The 17,351-nt window shown below is 40.9% G+C and overlaps 1 protein-coding gene across 1 annotated transcript; it reads right to left on the bottom strand.

Annotated features, from left to right (window-relative positions):
* Positions 1–36: 36 nt before the first annotated feature.
* Positions 37–15,243, bottom strand: LOC137587819 (cysteine-rich secretory protein LCCL domain-containing 1-like). The gene is made up of 15 exons (XM_068304469.1): positions 14,874–15,243; positions 14,028–14,391; positions 8,335–8,453; positions 6,713–6,845; positions 6,491–6,606; positions 6,208–6,308; positions 5,925–6,116; positions 5,163–5,223; positions 5,013–5,079; positions 4,719–4,849; positions 4,548–4,591; positions 4,375–4,447; positions 4,223–4,298; positions 3,991–4,124; positions 37–979 (listed from the first exon to the last, which is right to left on the bottom strand). Exons 2-15 carry the CDS (start codon positions 14,286–14,288, stop codon positions 928–930), a joined length of 1,560 nt encoding a protein of 519 aa, XP_068160570.1. The 5' UTR covers positions 14,289–14,391; positions 14,874–15,243; the 3' UTR covers positions 37–927.
* Positions 15,244–17,351: the final 2,108 nt, after the last annotated feature.

Here is a 17,351-nt window from a genome sequence, read left to right as displayed (position 1 = left end):
GCAATAAATAAATGAAATAACAAACATGACAAGAACAAATATATATATATTTTATTTAAAATCACCATTCCCTGACATACTTTATGAAATAAAATGGTTACATAGAAAGATGTGTGTTTATGTATATGGGAGAGACAACTGATATGACTTTTAAAGTGTCATGATAAAAATAGCAAATTAGGTTAAAGCTAAAAAAAAGAAAAAATCCTTGTGACATGCTGTTAAATGTGAGGCATGATGAAGTCAGTCATATTGGTTGGGTTGGAGAATGACAACTCTGAGAGATGAGTACTTCCTGACCTGCAGGGAGTTTCAACTGAGCTACCATCAGCTAAATAACCAGACAATAAATCCATCAAACTGGTAGTTTACATCAACAATACAAAAACATATAGCAGCATCCATAATATAAAGCATAATCGTACAAAAATAAATGCACAACAATTTATTCCTCAATCATTCAAAAGTAAAGTATGAGACATAAACTCTCCAGAGCACCAGTAAAAATGTGCCATTAAAAATGATATTCTTTCTTTAAGTGCCTTTATTATGATATATCATGGAATTTCTATCAGTACTCAAACACAGCTATGAGTGAAAATAACATGTCAACGGCACAAAGACAAAACAGATGTAATACTGTCAACAAATATGTACAAAACAAAATATTCAAACATATTTACAGATCATAACACTTCCAGCCCAAGATGACAAAAAGAAAACTACTAGCAAGTGAGTACTGGCAGTTCCTCATTGTGTATCAAGTTGTGTTGCTGGGTTTACGCTGTCATGGAGACGACCTCTAACCCCTCAAGTGTAGGAAAGCCAGAAACATTTCAGTCATTGAGTTTGACAACAGAGCTTGATTACCACCTATTCAGCAGCCCAAGTGTACTTTCTGTTTGGTGAAGCCGCACTCTGGAGCACTCAAATCACAGCAAACACCCGGAATGCCTTCCCTCCAGGAGGGTTATGAAGGCTGAAAGCAAGAGAGGAACAAGGGGAAGTCAGTTTGGGTGTCAGATACAGAACATGTTGTGGCCTTTGCAGAGAGACAAAAAATGACAAACACACAGACTTCAGGTTTACGAGAAACTGTCCACATCAGTGAGCCATCTGACACTCTGATGACAGATAGAGGTCGAAGCTCTCTGATAAAACAGCCATTTTGACACAAACAGAGGGTCTTTCACGTGTTAATCCTGCAAAGACTGACTTGTTGTTGTGTTAAAAGAGACAGATAAATGATGGGCAGATACTGACAGACATGAGGTATCTCAGCAGAGGCGCAAGGATAAACATGGTGGGAAGAGTCAAGGGAGAAGAGGGAATAGAGACCATTAAATAAATGAGGCTTTATGAATATGTGTATGCCCTCCATATACAGGTCATGTTAATAATGGCAATACTGCACATGACAGAGCAAATTCAAAGTAAGTACAATTTAATGTCTCTAAAAACTAAGCTTGACTTCACCAGGTCATTCACACTTTCAAACCGAGAATGGTCCGGAACTTCAGCCTTAATGCTGTTCAGGAAAAATGTTGTCACATTTGAGCATCAGCAAATCTTTGTCCTATATAATGACAAGCAATGGTCTCTGTTAACAGCTGAATGGTTATATAAAAAGTGATCAATTTAATATTGGCACATTGATTTAATTCTACTCCACAAGGAACAACTCACACAGACCAAGGGATTATGTTATTATAGGTGTTGAACGTCACCGAAATGCCTCTTAAATCAAAAATAATATTTTTTTAATGTAGAAGAGCTAAGTTGGATATGACATGGTAGACGGCAATTTCTGTATAGATTTGAATTAGTGAGATATTTTATTCCCTGTCCTAAGCTTGTCAACATTCCAATATCCTCAACACAAACAAATTATGTGTATTGTTTCCTACTCTGTGCCAAAAATCCTCTATTCTTGAGTAGAAATTGAAGAAGACAATGTGAGTAAAACTATACCTCTATGCTGACGATGCAGTATTGTGTTTACAAACCTTCAATTTCCTAATTAGGCCATTTGTAAATTTGTCTGCGAAGGTTATGTTCCTGCATAAAGTATATTTGACCCTTTTCAACCCTCCAAGAACTTAGCGCTCCCTTAATTTTTTTTATTAGAGCTAGCATCAAACCTTAAATACAGTATAACCAACTAACAAAAATCATATTAACAGTTTTAATCTGCATGTCATTACTTCTTGGAAAAATCTGATCATATGTGACCGGTAGAAAATGTCCCTCCTGGGCCACCAGAGTGGGGTAGCAGTGCGCTCCTCCTACCAATCAGCCAGAGATTGGTATAAGGTGTCACTATGCTTCCTTTCTGGCTAGGAGTTGCTGCCATAAGTTGTCTTCTGGTTTTTTTTGGTTCATGTGTTTTTAGATGTATTTTAGTCATATGTTAGGTTTTGTTCAGGGACTTCCCTCATGCCCACACAGGTGGATTCCTGGAGAGGATTGTTCCACGGGAGGTAAAGGGACAATTCCTTCAGTGTACAGATTGGTTTATTTGGCAGAGGTATTTAACCTGTCTCCTTTTTATTTTAGACAGACTGCCACTGCTGTTTTTTTTGGGTTTTTTTTATATAGTTTGGTTTCATTGTGGGTTTTGTTTTATTCAATTTTATTGGTTAGGCTTTTGTGCCCTTTTATACTCCTTGATTTTATTCTAGGCTTGTATTTTCCCCCAAGACAACAAACAGTACTGTTGCAGCAGTCCTGCTAGCTTTTAACATGTTTTTAATGGTTCTTTCTATTGTATGAGTGTTGCGGGGCCGGTGCCAGGGAGCTGCTTTGGACGGTGGGGCCATCGGTGGTCGGGGTCCCTCACTTCAGCTCCACACTCCCCTTAATTTGTGTGTGAAGTGGTTTTTTTTACACAGCCTTCACGTTTTACACTTTACCCCTTGTCTTTTTGGTTGTTTGCTGTGTGAGTGTGAGTGTCGGGCACGGAGCTGGGTGAGTGCTCCGGCCTTGATTGGCTCCCTAATTGCAGTCATCCCGGCCGTTCTGCAGTGCTCATGCAGACCTGATAGGTCTCTTGGTATTGTTCTTTTTACTCTCTTTTAATAAAGTTTTTAGTCTTGGGGGAAGAACTTTGTCTCTGCCCATTATTGGACCGTCACTTGTCCAATGGTTGTTTTTTTTATATCTGTGGCCTGTTCACCAACTTAAATCTTACAATTTGGTTATTTATAGGTTCCTGAACCATTTGAGTTCTCAGTGGCAGCCAGCGGCTACACATAGAATAACTCATTTAACCCAAAATAAAACACTGCTCAAAATGTACATGCAAAAATGTTTCTATTTCAAAGGATCTAATTTCTTGTGACATTGAGACAGAACTTGTACTTTGAAAAGCTTTATCAAGTTTAGGATTACACATCATATTGATCCTCTTTGTTTCAGGTGTTGACAGAGCCTCCTTTTCTCAGTGCACAGGCTCTGTGTTGTTTTTTGCTTTGTCTGAGCCATATTAATCTTTAGATTCTTTTCCACCAGTGGCCTTCTGAACTTACTACTGAAAAACAAACCGCTCCCAACATTATATTAGGATGTGCTCATTCTCTGCACTAATTGCAGGGAAACAAATGATTTCAAACCAGATCCATGCACATAATTTTTCCATTGACAGTCATGAGAGACTGCCAACATCTTGAAAAACTTAGTCCATCTGGGAGAGCGGAATGGATAAATATCTCTACCTGAAAGTCATTGATTTGTCATCCATCCTCACTGAGCCGAGCAATTTAACCTCCTCACTTTCCATATGTTATAGAACATGCTGCATTAACAATCTACGACATTATGTTGGACTTTTCATTTGTGTATGATGCTTTATTTGAAATAATTGACTGTGTATGTGACGTTTTTGTTACCTCTGAAAGATTAAAAAAATGTCTTAAATGTTTTCATTGTCCCCTAAAAATTACACGCACACACACACACACACACACACTAGTCAGTTTGGTCATCCCATACCTCTCTGAGGAAATGCCATTCTGGTATGAGGCGGTGTAGTGTTTCCGCTTCTCCACTGACATCACATCGATGTAACCTCCCACATCATCCCTGATGACTCCAGAGTGGACCGCTGCTCGGCATATACTCGACTTCTGCAGATGTACGCAAGGGGAAAGGTAACTTCATTGTGCCACAAATTTAGTGATGACCTTGGCGGTAAATACCTTTAACCTTTAACTGAGGGACTTACATCTGAGTATATTCCAGTACCGATAACTCTTGATATGTGAGGATTCTCTGCTAAACAGTTCCTCGGGCAGTACAACCTAAAAAGAGAACATGTGAACGCATTGCCTCAAACTATCATGGCACTGGAAAACTAAACATAAACCAGGTTCATACCTTGGACAATGTTTTACAGGCTTCTGGTACGGACACAGTTGTGCAACTGTGGTTTCACAAGTAATGGCTTTGACTGCAAGAAATAATTATAATTACCTTTTAAAGTGCAATTTGATATAAAAATGTAATTATTGCAAGTAGTGTTACACATAGTTGTTGATTGTTAGACAAACCTGCAACTCTGGAAACAGTGAAGGAATTAGCACTTTGATACTTTCTGTAAAGAGAATCCCAAAAAATTGAGATTAGACCATAATCACTTACCACGATTGTACCTTAGTATTGTTGCCATCAGATTTCATCTGTATACTTTCAGGGTGGCATTTCTAATGCTTTTGTCTCACCCTAAGGACTGGACTCCATTCTTGTTGGATTTAATGAAAAAGTCTTTTCTTCCTTGTCTTGTCACATCCATCCATCCTCCATCATTATCTATGACACCGGAATGGAGACCAGCTCTGCACACGCTGGATTGCTGAGAATAGAGCCGTTTATTTTCAGCATTATTTACTGTATACTAAAAAACTTTTGTCGATGCCATTGTAAGCAAGTAGTACTTTATTATCTTGATGAGGAAACTTTTACAATTCCTTGTTCATTTGTGTAATTAATTTGCAATACTCAACTTGTGTACTTACCATTTCATAGTATACTGTCCCAACTACTTTTCCTGTAGCATCTAGGCACCCGGCTGGGCATTCATATCTGTGAATTGGCAGAAAAATTAAGTTAAATGTACTGAACAAATCATTCAATATTGTTTTTACCACATTACATCCAAACTGTACCTATTACATGGTGTTCCTTTACACTGATCTCGAAGTTTAGTGTCACAGGTCACAATTTGAGCTGAAAAACATGTTAAAGACCTTTCAGTTTTTGAACAAGAACTGAAATGCATGACCTGGCTTCTCTGATGCGATCGTCCTGTTTCTGAAATCCCGAGTTGATTGAAAGGCAGTGAAGAATATTGTTGTGATGCTACTACTAGTACCAAAGAGAAGAATTCCTAAAACAAGGCTCATGGTGGTCAGCAATACTAGAGGAAGTGTCTCAGCTTACAAGGACAGGCCCCTTGGACTGCAGAGGGGAAGCCATTTAAAAACCACAGCAAGCCCCTCTCAACCCTCAACCCCTCACAGCCGGTCAAAGAAAAACACACATTCTTGGGCTCATGCTAAGAGACCTACCCACCCCACCCCACCCTCCTCCAAAGACTGACTTATGATATTAACTACACTTAAGAAACTGTCAAGGTTTATCAGGGAGATGACAGATAAAGTTTACAGGACAGAAAAGATGAATTGCAAGAAAAATATATCTGGTCAAGGTCTATTTCTTTCGATGTATACGTTATAGTTTGTCCAACATATTGCAGGCAGATACACACAAATTCACTAGCCCAATTTTTGAAACCGTTTCCTTCAGCTCATGTCACATACGTCTTGCCATATATACATCTCTTCTGTACCTCAACACTAAAACAGATCCTATGCCCCCCATTTGGAAATGAAATTAGATCCAGAATAAACACTTAAATGGCAGCCTACACATCTGCTGTGTGTTGACCACTTCATATTTCTGCACGTCCTCCGTGGGGGGCTTGGTGGGGGCTGGAGCAGGGAGACTGGGAGACTCAGGCTTGGAGGGCCTGGACCAGGGCTTCTGTGGAGTACGGGGGGCCTCTGGCTCGATGAAGTTGTTTTCTTCTGTTTCCTCTCGTGGAGGGTTGGAGCTGTCATCTTTGAGTACAATCACAAATGTGTGTTTTAATGAGCAGAATTTTCCTCTGGGTTTCTTACTCCAACTCAATCTATTTTTTCCTAAACATACCTTTGTAGCAGAGATTGTCCTTGCAGCGTCCACCATAGCTGGGAGGACAAGCAGAGCAGGGTGTCCCATGTTTGTAAGGAGAATATCCCAACCAGTTTCCTCTGTTCAGGTCATATAATAAGAAAGGCTTACTGAGCAGAATGTGTATAACTCTAGCAGTTTGTGTGTGACAAGACTTTCAAAATCAGGGACAAAGGACTCTGTCCCATCAAAATGATTGATGACAGATTATTGTTGTCATTAGTCATGCAGCAGCGAATGAAATGACAAGTAGTATGCTTACTTTGGTGAATAGTTACAGACTAGATAGACAGCTTTAGACCAAATCTGTCCCCACACATTCATGTTGTAACACAAGTTGATGGCACAGCCAATCCGACTGCTGGTGGCCCAAACCAGCTGCAAAAGAATGACACATTAAACCTTGACAAAATGATTACATATTCTAAAACAGTCATAAAAACTACATAATGCAAAATAAATAATACCTTCCAGGAGTAACTACCTGTGTGTAATGAGTACAAACTGGGCCGGAGCATCTGAAGGGGCAGTAGGGGTTACACTCCTGAGGATAAGGGAAGGAGTAGTCCTTCACTTCATCATACCAGGCCTGCACATGGAAGGTGGGTGGACGATACCTGACAGATGAGAAAGAATGTTTATGATGATAGCAACATTAAAGTTATTTTAGTTCTCCATAAGCGTAGGAGTTAGAAAGCTGCTCTGTTCATGGTAAAGAACCCACTGAATGAATACAGAAGATTTTTAAGAACTGTCATGTGAGGATGTACACAACCAAGACATCACATGTTTATTTGACAAAATATATGTATAAATGATAAAGTAACACCTGACAACAACAGACTACACGAGACTCGGCAGTACCACAACACGTGTAGTTAGCGCTCTTTGGTAACGAATAACAACAGCAACATAAACACATCTGTTTGGGAGTCCATTAAGATTCCTGCTGGCAACGAGTCTTTTGTCTCTGAGCAAACTGCAGTAACCGAGACTGACACCGATTTAGCACCATGTGTTCCTAGTTCCTCTGATTAGAGTCAAACGGACATCTTGACTGTGGAAGGATATGATTAACTGGAATGAGAGTCTGTTAAGTAAATCAGAGCTGTTTTCAGACATTTTGTGGAGGATTATGTGAACAAATGAACAAACAAACACACATAAGAGTTATGTACCGTGAATGAATCCAGTTGCATGTTTTGGCACATAAATACTGATGAAGAGAGGCGCAATGAGACTGGCAGCTACGGAACTACTTAACAAAAGATTTACCTGAGGTACATAATTTAGTGCACAGTACAATTTCAATTTAATATGTCTTCTGTATGAACATTTTGGTGCTTAGACATATTAAGGCCATTACAAAAGTGAATGAAAAGTTTTTTCATCAGCATTGGGTCTTCAAGCTTGTGTGTCGACTCTTTGCAGACGATGTCGAAACAACTGGTTGTGTTAGGATGAGTGTGAAGCGGCTAACATGACAGTCAGAACCTCCAAGGTACAGGATTATTTCCCTCAGTTTGTAGCGACTGCTTCAAGTAAAGTATCTCAGTCTTTCAAACAAGTGTTGAGGAATGTAGGATGAGACTGACGGAGTTTGATGAACAATCAGCAGAAATCAAGAATTGTACCCTATCCTCAAGGCGAAGACATAGCTTCTCCAGAAGCCAAAGCTCTTGATTTATCGTACAATCTAACTTCTAAACCCATCCAATGATGTCATGAACTCTGGCTAGGGAAAGACTGAGACTGCAGATATAAGCAATCAAAACAAGATTCCTCCATAAAGTGGCTAGACTCAGCTTCAGAGAGAGGAAGAGAAACTCAGACATCCACAGGAAACTTAGAATAAAGCCTCTGCTTCCTAGCATCAAAAAAGAATGAGTCGGATTAGTTTGGGAATCTGGTTACGATGCCTCTTAGGCACCTCTGTTTGGAGACTGAATATCAATGAATGAGGAATAACAAACCAACAACACACTTCATTTCTGGAATATTGAACAACTCTCAGTCTTTGTATTCAAAGACTGTATCAATATTTATCATAGTCATTTGCCTGTCAAGTTCTTTGAATACAGAATTGCCATAGGCTGTATTCTTCACCTTCCCCAGTGTGCTCCTAGGTTCTGTCCGATCTGCGGGAGTAAACCGGCGGGCCCGTGCTCCCACAGACAGGTCTCAGCCCACTCCTCTGCAGTACGCTCCAACTCCGTATCCCACACCTGTACAGGAGATGAGAGCAGTGTGAAGTACTTTTCTGGATTACATTTCAGAGGTAGAAGAAGTTGGTATAAACTGATCCACTGCAACACACAGGATTGCCACTAATCGACCATAAAATGGCAATATTGCGTCATACAGCAGCACTGCCTCAGAGTGACTTTGAGCTCTCATAGTTGTGACATGAGACGTGGTGGAGACAAATTAATCATCAAATCTCCACACTAACTATGCTGATGTGCTGTCGCTGATGAATAAAGAGCTCTTGGACTTTCTGATTGCTGCTCAGCTGACTTTCCCCAGATTTGTTTTCCCTTACAATAGGGTGCTAGTCGAAAAAGCTGTTTTTCCTTAAGTAATGCCTTCCATATGTCTCTGGTGATGTCTGGGTGCACGCTTTTGTTTCACCATACCGCTCTCTGAGATGCCCTCTCAGTTAAGTTTGGCTTTGGTTGGATACTAAGGGATCATATTCCCATTCTTGGTTTTTTGGGGAATGCAAAGAGCGTCCTTCCTCTCGGCTGACCTACTTCTACTATAAAAAATGTTAGGATAACACCAGTTGAACTTCCTCTGAAGGACACTGTATGTCCCTCCAATTGAACACCTTTACTTTCACCTTCAGTGTGAGACATCTAATGTAACAGGCCAATTAGTTTACATGTGTATGTAGAAATGATTAGCATACCAGTGGAGGTGTCATAAATTTTCACATTTCACACTCTGGGGCCTGGAAGGCATTGCTTACACTCACTGAAATCCCATCTAATAACAGACACTCAAATAACTCCCACTTCCACCACCTTCCCACTACATCACCTGTCACCCACTTTCAGGCCTACCAGAAACAACTGCTGTTCTCTGCATTATTCCCGAAACACACACCTCCCTAACAACAGGATGTCTGGCAGTGCCGCAAATTAAGTCTTAACTCTGAGCAGTTTCTGCAGCTCTTTCTGGGAATTCTTTGGCTGCTGAGGGGATGTATTTTTTTAAATCAGTGCCACCCAGGTAATACTGGCAGAACCTGCTGTGATTGCACAGTATGCTTTCAGGAAGATTATGACACAAAACCTTGTACAAATGTTACATATGGAACAAATAAACGGATGGTGATGTGGAGCTTGTATTCACTTATCTCTAGACCGGCTAAATGAGTGTAACAGTATTACAGCAACATCATCTGTTGCAGCCTGTGGACTATCTTACACTAAAGACAAATAATGACAGACAGAGTCAGGACTACAACAGGACTCAATTGAAAGCCTCTTATGGCTGCAAAATGTAAATAAAGCAAGTATTTTCATATCGGTTTTTTAATTCCTGGTTTTCCCTTTTGCCGGTGTGATAACTCACAAAGCTGCAACACAAACACTGAATATTTAAGCCTGGTCATCATCTGTAGTGAAAGAATGACGACGGAAGCCATTTACTTATAACCTTGATCTTTATCTAAGTCATTTCCGCTTTCAACTTCCTCAGAAAAAAATAATCAATGTCTGCTCTGATAAGCACTAAAGCATGCTGCATTGAGGTGACGTACTTGCAAAAAGATCAGTAAACCACAAAAAATAGGACATTCTGTACTTCAGCTGGGTGAGTTTGATATTTTTGGCCAATAATAGCTTGTTAAGAGTCACAAAACGATAAAGTTTGAAACTACAAATGGGTTCAAGACCAAAACTCACCAGAACTCTGGCTAAAATGCCTTGTAGGGAAATGTGGTTGCTTATGTTTTCTTTCATTGAGACATGATTTGTGATGATCTTGATGCAAGTCTTAAATGATAATAATAAGTAAATGCACCACCCTGAACCCACTGTCCTCAAATTTGCTGAGACAACAGAATTAGAATATGGTGACAACACAGATATGTTTCAGTTGCTGAACTGAGTGCAGAGTGCAGCCAGCCTGTCAAGCTGCGGTTGTTTGCAGTCAGCCCAGCAGGGAAGATCTTGTAACCAAGACCCCCATCACACTCCACCATCCATGCTGGCCAAACTCTTGCTGGGGCCCATAAAGGAAAACACCTCCCTTGCTAAAATCTTTCAGCACTGTGCATACAGCATTGTGTATTTCGTTTAACACTTCATTTGAGGCTGGGTTTTGTTTTTTTTCTCTCTCTTCCTTGGTCATCTGGTTACATTCCAGAGGGTTTGCAAGTTTGGATTTCCTGTGCATAATCAATAGCGCATGGAGAGAAATACTGCAAAAAGGTAAGGAAAAATATGGGAATGACAGAAAGTGAAGTTGAGGAAAAAGTAGATGAGGTAATTAAGAAACCTCACAGAGTGGACAGAGGAGGTGATGGAGCTCACATCAGAGGTCCTGGTGCTGATCATAGTTGTCAATCAATAAATGTCCTATCGTCTTGCAGCAGGCCAGACAGATAAATTCAGGTTAATCTTGATATTTTGATTTAGTCTGGCTTCCCTTTACGTTATAATGCTACAAAAATGTTAATAAAATTCACATGAACAATAAGCAGCCATAAAACAGCAGCGTATTAACTATAAAAACAATATAACTTCTTCCAGAGAACTGTTGTACAGTCTGGATAAGTCCTCCCATTTAAATTAGGTAGGAGAGTCAGCCACAGAAAGCAAGATTCTGAGGAATTCTTAAACAAAAGGCTTTCTAGAAAAGGCGCTGAACGATACATTTGGAAGTTGATCTACGGAAAACATGTCCATATTGAAGCACCTTTATTGTGTAACCAGTAAATGTTTCCAGGAATGACGATGAGACAACAAGTGAAGAAAATAAGAACTGCCTCGCCTCAGGGTGTGAGTCGCCATCCTTATTAACATAACATATAATTGTGAGATCTGAAATTATTAATTTGATCTACAACTTCTATGCAAAGTTGGTTACTCTGTCCCCTGAGGCATTTCAAGGAAGGTGCTTTTGTGAGCCATTCACTGTCAGTGCATTTGGAACAAGAAGTATATTTTTGGCACAACACCATGCAGGTTCAATGTGGGCACTGAATTCCCACAAGGGTACGCCCTGTTTGTCTTTCCTGCGTGTGACATTCTTAGAATGGATTGAGTCGGCACAGGTGAAGTTTGTGGACTCTCCAGCTTTGTAAAATTAGGATGGCATCTCTGCTAGTTTGAAATATTGTTTTGTTTTGTTTTTTTGTTTTATTTGAGTGTTTTGGGTTTTGTTTTGTTTCTTGCTTCACCGGATTGTAATTTTGATTTTGGAGCCAGAGTAGGTAATTTGAAAGGGCCAACATTTTTTCATATGCTATTCAGCTACTGCTCTTACATCTGGACAAACCAGAGAGCCTCCCCTCCCTTTGGAGGTTTTCTGGGTGTAGCCAGCTGGCCAAACCAGGGGAAAAGCCAAAGACACACTGGAAAGATTCAACCTCCCAGTTGGCCAGTTAGATCTGAGGTAATCTGCAGGTGAAACTGCTGGAATAAAGGATGTTTCAATACTAATATTTTGCCACTGGAGTCCAACAATCACTCTGCAAATGAAGTCATTCAATTTTATGAATGTGAGTCAATTTTTCCTCATAGGGAAGCTGTGTAAATACTGCTGCACATTCCTGCTCACATTCATATAATCAAAGCACATTTTCAAAGCAAAACAATGAATTAAAGTGACTGAAACTCCCAGCAAAATATCAATACAGCGTTAATATCATCGCCATCTCAGACACAAGTGCAGTCCGGCATGGCCCTGTTTAACATCAAGGCAGGTGGGCCTTCCCACCATGATGTCACCTGTGTGTTTTTTAGCTTTTCAAACACTAACACTTGTCTGTTTATACCTGTGGGTCAACATTTGAGTGAGAGGCAGAACCGCTGCCAGCCTACTGAATGTACATTGAAGCTTTCTGGATCGCTGAAGAGTGTGAATGCTTACCCAGGAATTTTTTGGGCCTCTGTGTCGGATAATGACAGAATGGGAACGGAGCCACAGGGATAAGGGAAAAGGAGCAGAGAAAGAGGGCAAGAAAAGGAAACAGATGAAGGGAAAAGAGAGAAGGGGATTTGAATTGATGCTATCTCTGTGTCTCTGTGATGACTGCCACAGAGGGTCAGGCAGGTTACAGCTTCAAACAATAGCAGACAGTAACAGAGTTGATGGGCGAATGGCTACGAATACACACATGGATATTTGAGCGTGTGCATGGATCTGCATGCATGAAAGTGTCGGTAGAGCATGGGAGCATGTCTTCCAGTACATTGAAGCTGTGAGGTTTCTGAAAGGTGACAGCAGTTCAACACAGACAGAAGAAAAAACCTGAGGAATAGGGATCCTCTTTCAAAATAAAGCACAAAAATAAATCACCAAAAATTCCACCTAAAATGTGACCTGAAGACTTTATGCCTCAAAAACACTGACAGATACAGATTTCAGTGTGGAGCTATTGTACTCCTTACACATGCATCCTTCTTTCTTTTCTAATTTCACCTTACCTCACCCGTATTCACATGCCTCATGTTCGTTTCAATTATTTTGACTTTGACACATTTGCTATTTTCTGTCCCCTCCAACCATTACTGCTTCTCCTTTCCAAGTGCAAATCTCTTTATCATCCACGCATCTCTATTTTTATTTACCTGTTATATTCTTTGCCTGCTTTCACCCTCTTTCCCTTTAACCTCACGTCCTTTAGTTGCATTTCTCTCCATATTTCACCCCTGGGTGACCCTGGAGCTAAAATAAAACAGCCAACTGTAACAGGAGACAGTAGAAAGGAGCTGAGCACTGCTGGCTCAGCATTTAGAGTACCTCAACCAGAACCTTACCGGGAAGACCAGGGCTTTTTTTTCTTTATTTTCTACATACATGTATGCACTCACTCAAGCGGTCCTCAGTTCTAACCTCTCAATTATACAATTACACAGTCCACCAACTGCCCCCAGCAGGAATTGTATATTTGCTTTTACCAGAGTACAATGCTGCCTGTTGTTCTGCAGCCTTTTAGGTGGATAAAAATGATGATAACACACCATTAGTTTCTGCAAACGATATCGATTGTTACATCATAAATGCTGTTTGTGGCAATGTTCTGTGGCAGTCAAGCAGTACCTGCCCATTTAGTTAATCTGGAAAAAGTTCTTGATTCGTAAAGTCCAGACTTTCATGTACGTGTGTGTTTAGTGGGGCTGGACAGCTGGTAAAACAAGCCCTGGTGCTGCGCTCTGGCTTCTAATTGCATGGTGAAAATTAATCTGGCACAGCATGCTCACTAAATTCCTAAAGAATAGTCAAACAAATCTTTAAGGACAAGAGAAAAAAAACACAATAGTAATATGATCATTGGCAAGTCAGTGGAATTCTTTTCTATTGGCAAAACAATCGTCACATGGGCGCATACTTGTGTGTTCGTGTGTATCAGGGAGCTCATGTGTGAAGGTATTTAGATGGTGCGTGCCGCCCATGCGTGAGCCAAGTGGGACAAGTGCCAGCCGGTCTGGTGACTGGGTCACTTTGCTAAGCCCTGTGGACCACAAGTGTGATCAACTCTTAGGGAGTTCAGCGTAGGGTAAAAGTCTTTTAACAAACAAAAATTGTGTGTTTTCACTTCTTTTTGGAAAGTTCCATCCACCTACCATGTACTCCATGTTGGAAGCAGGAGGATAAACCTGGCCTCTCAACTTGTTATGAAGGTCCAGGATGAGCTGAGCATCGCTGTCGGTTATAGCCCTCTTCCCCCTATGTTTGGCCTCCCACCAGTCCCCCTCCTCATCCAGATACTTGTCCAAAATCTGCTCCCATCCAGTGGAGTTTGGAAGCATCACCATGGAGGTGGCCTTCTGGATCAGCAGGAGCAGGGACACGCCCCTCAGCCAATGCAGAGATTGGTGTTTCATCCTGGTACTTGCAGGATATTGTGCTGGTGCTGATCCTTTCAAACTCAGGTAGGACCACTGGGGTGAGACTAGGAGTGCACCAGCACAGAAAGACACTCCGTTTCTGCAATGTAAGCAAAACAGGATTACCGGAAGGATCAAACTTGCCTGATAACTTAGATCAATGCAGAACTTTGTGAGGATAGTACACTGGCTTGCAGACACTGAAGTAGTGCTGTGGGTAACATTGTGAGATTCACCATGGGCTAGATGTTAGACTGATGGATTAACAAAATAGCACTGAACTGCTTTTATTTCCTAAATAACAAAATGTGGTGACAGATTACCAACTGTTTAAAATGCACACTACATTTTAAATCACATTAAGAAATACAGCAGGCGTACATGTACACTACTTCAATTGCACAGAATGATGTTTAATGCTGCCAATCCATCTACAACACTACATGCATGCATACACTTTCATTTTGTTTCCATAGTGCCATGCTGACAGCAGCTGATTAAACAAATCGAAAACGCACTGTTGTGAATACAGAAACATAAATGGGGTGTTGTGATTTAATACAGACTTTAGAAATAATTTACCTTTAGTGACTTGGAATGCAGCCCACTTCCTGACCTCCTGGTACAGATGTGACTGAGAGCAAACTCCAGCCACAGAAAAAAGAAAAGAAAAAAAAGAGGAAATAAAGCGCCTTGAACGTGAGTTGCAGAGCTCAGGTGGATCAGCTTTGACAAAAATCAGAAGCGCGACGCGTGGCGGCTGAACTCCGCTGTCATCATTCCCGGCTGAACGCCTCCTTCTTCTTATGGGATTCTTACACTACAGCCGGTTAAGTATCACCTATGCATGTTTTATCCTCAAGTTGAACGCGCTTCGAGTGTGCCGCCCCTGAACACGCCTCTCCAAGAAGGGTGGACCGACAGTCCACGCTGAGACCTCTCCGTGCGCGCGTAATGGAGCGTGCGTTCAGTATAATTAAAAAAAAAAAAAAGTCTTCATTGATATTCAGAGATTCTGAAGAAGACATTAATTTACAACACGTAAAAATAGGTTAAATGAATTACACTTAAAACAGTAAATAAGCATAAGTCCTGTAGTTAACCTCAGAACAGTGAAACGCACATAAAGGACTTTGACTGGCGTTACTGGTGTTCCCTGGCGTTGGAGGAAAAAACACATTGATTTAAGTCAAATCTATCTCCTCTGTGGTTCCTAGAAGCAAAAGTGGCCCCATTCTCTTTAGTCTAACTGTTCACAGATGACTCCTTAGGGGGATTTAAACACAAACCAACTCTCTGTTAATTCCAATTCCTGAACTTGTCACTGTTTCCCCTCCCGCTGCAACACAGTGCAAATTCCATGATGGAAACAAGCAGGTTTTGTCTTTTGTCATCTGGTCATTTTCACTGGTAACTGCGGCACATGTGGAAACAGTAGCTATTCATTGGGCATCTGTGTGTTTACCCCCTGTGCAGACTTAGTTTCCATTGAGGGAGAGAGAATCATTCCTATTTTACATGACAAACATAATAAACTGAACGATAGCCAAACCAACCTTATGCCACCAGTGATTTTTTTTTTCGTCTTTATTGGTTAATCATCTTGTTGCCATGACTCCCTGATGTTTTCATGTTTTTTTTTCCCCCCTTGCTCATCAGGTTTTTCATGAATTGACTGGATTGGTTCTGACTGCAGCAATACTTCAGCTTTGTAATATTAATCCAAGTCAGATTTCTGACTCATGTGTAACTAACAGAAGAAGACATGCAATGAAACTATACCTCTAGATGACAAACAGACAGACAGACACATAGATTTCTACTGTATAACCTCAATACATGTATAAAATATGACACCAGTCCTCTCACACCGAGGACCCACCACGTTCTGAGCATCCATAAACCCAGGGTTTACTGACTGCTCTCTGGGTCAGTAGCATAGGCCTTGGCTACACTTCCAGCAGCGGCCCTCTCTCTGTGGTCCAGCTCGACCCCCACCCCCTTTACACCACAGCTGAAATAGCAACACTCTCGTTTTGCCCACAGCTCCCAGAAGGGAAGCCCCACACTCATTCTTCTGCTGCAGAATTAATATTGCACCACATTTAGACGTGTGTGTGAAGGAGAGGAAAAGAATGTGCATGTGTCTCTGCTTGACACTTAGGAGAGTGAGAGGGTGAGGCAGCCAAGGAGTGACACAGTGCACGTGTGCATGTGCACATGTCTTCATAATAAAAACACAAATATGAAACATGTAATTATTTTAAACACACTTTAAACATAATTTTATAGGTTTAGACTACGACTGACTTCAGTTAAGGTTGAAGTATTCTCAGATTGGCTCTAAGTGGACATCTCTGACCTCAACTATAAAAATGAAATTGTTTGGATAAGGAAATATTTGCAAACAGCTCACGGATTTCTATGATTTACAGTGTGGTATTTGGGTCAAGCCATCTATAACAGACGAAATATTCTCTGATTAATGTTTATTACAGTTTGTGCCAGTAAATATATACTATTTCTGCCTGTGGTAAAGCAATATAAATTATTTCATGTTTGACTTTCTTGTGTTAGCAGTTGTATCATCTCCTTTTTGTGTTTTCTGCCGGCTCCCTTAATATTTTACATTTTTCCTTTCTCTCACATCAGACCTTGTCTCTGAGTTTCTGTCTGGCATGTGCACACAAAGTCTCCCTCTATCCTCTCACACATATTCGTCTTCTATTCCTGCGCTTGGTGTTTATCTTTCTCTCTCTCATCCTGCTGTTTTTCCCTCCTTTGCCTTTTTCTGTCTCATCCACACATCCACTGTTAGGCAACGGGTCCAGATGCTCCATTCCTCCTCCTCTATTCAGCATGTGAGAATCCCCCCAACCCAGCACCATGCATCAGCCCCAGCAGACCCCTCAACCTCTACACACAACTACAGCCTGTGGGCCCGACAGAAAACCACACAAACACTCTTAAAGAACACTTGTTATCTGGTGCATTGCTCCCTAATGGTTGTGGTTGAGCTGAATTGAGGTCAGAGCATTGGAACCGTGTCGGTGTGAAAAT

This window comes from Antennarius striatus, chromosome 20, assembly GCF_040054535.1.
Source record: "Antennarius striatus isolate MH-2024 chromosome 20, ASM4005453v1, whole genome shotgun sequence".
NCBI lineage: Eukaryota > Metazoa > Chordata > Actinopteri > Lophiiformes > Antennariidae > Antennarius > Antennarius striatus.
The sequence above is the reverse complement of the archived record's forward strand: the minus strand, read 5'-3'. Positions and strand labels throughout refer to the sequence as shown.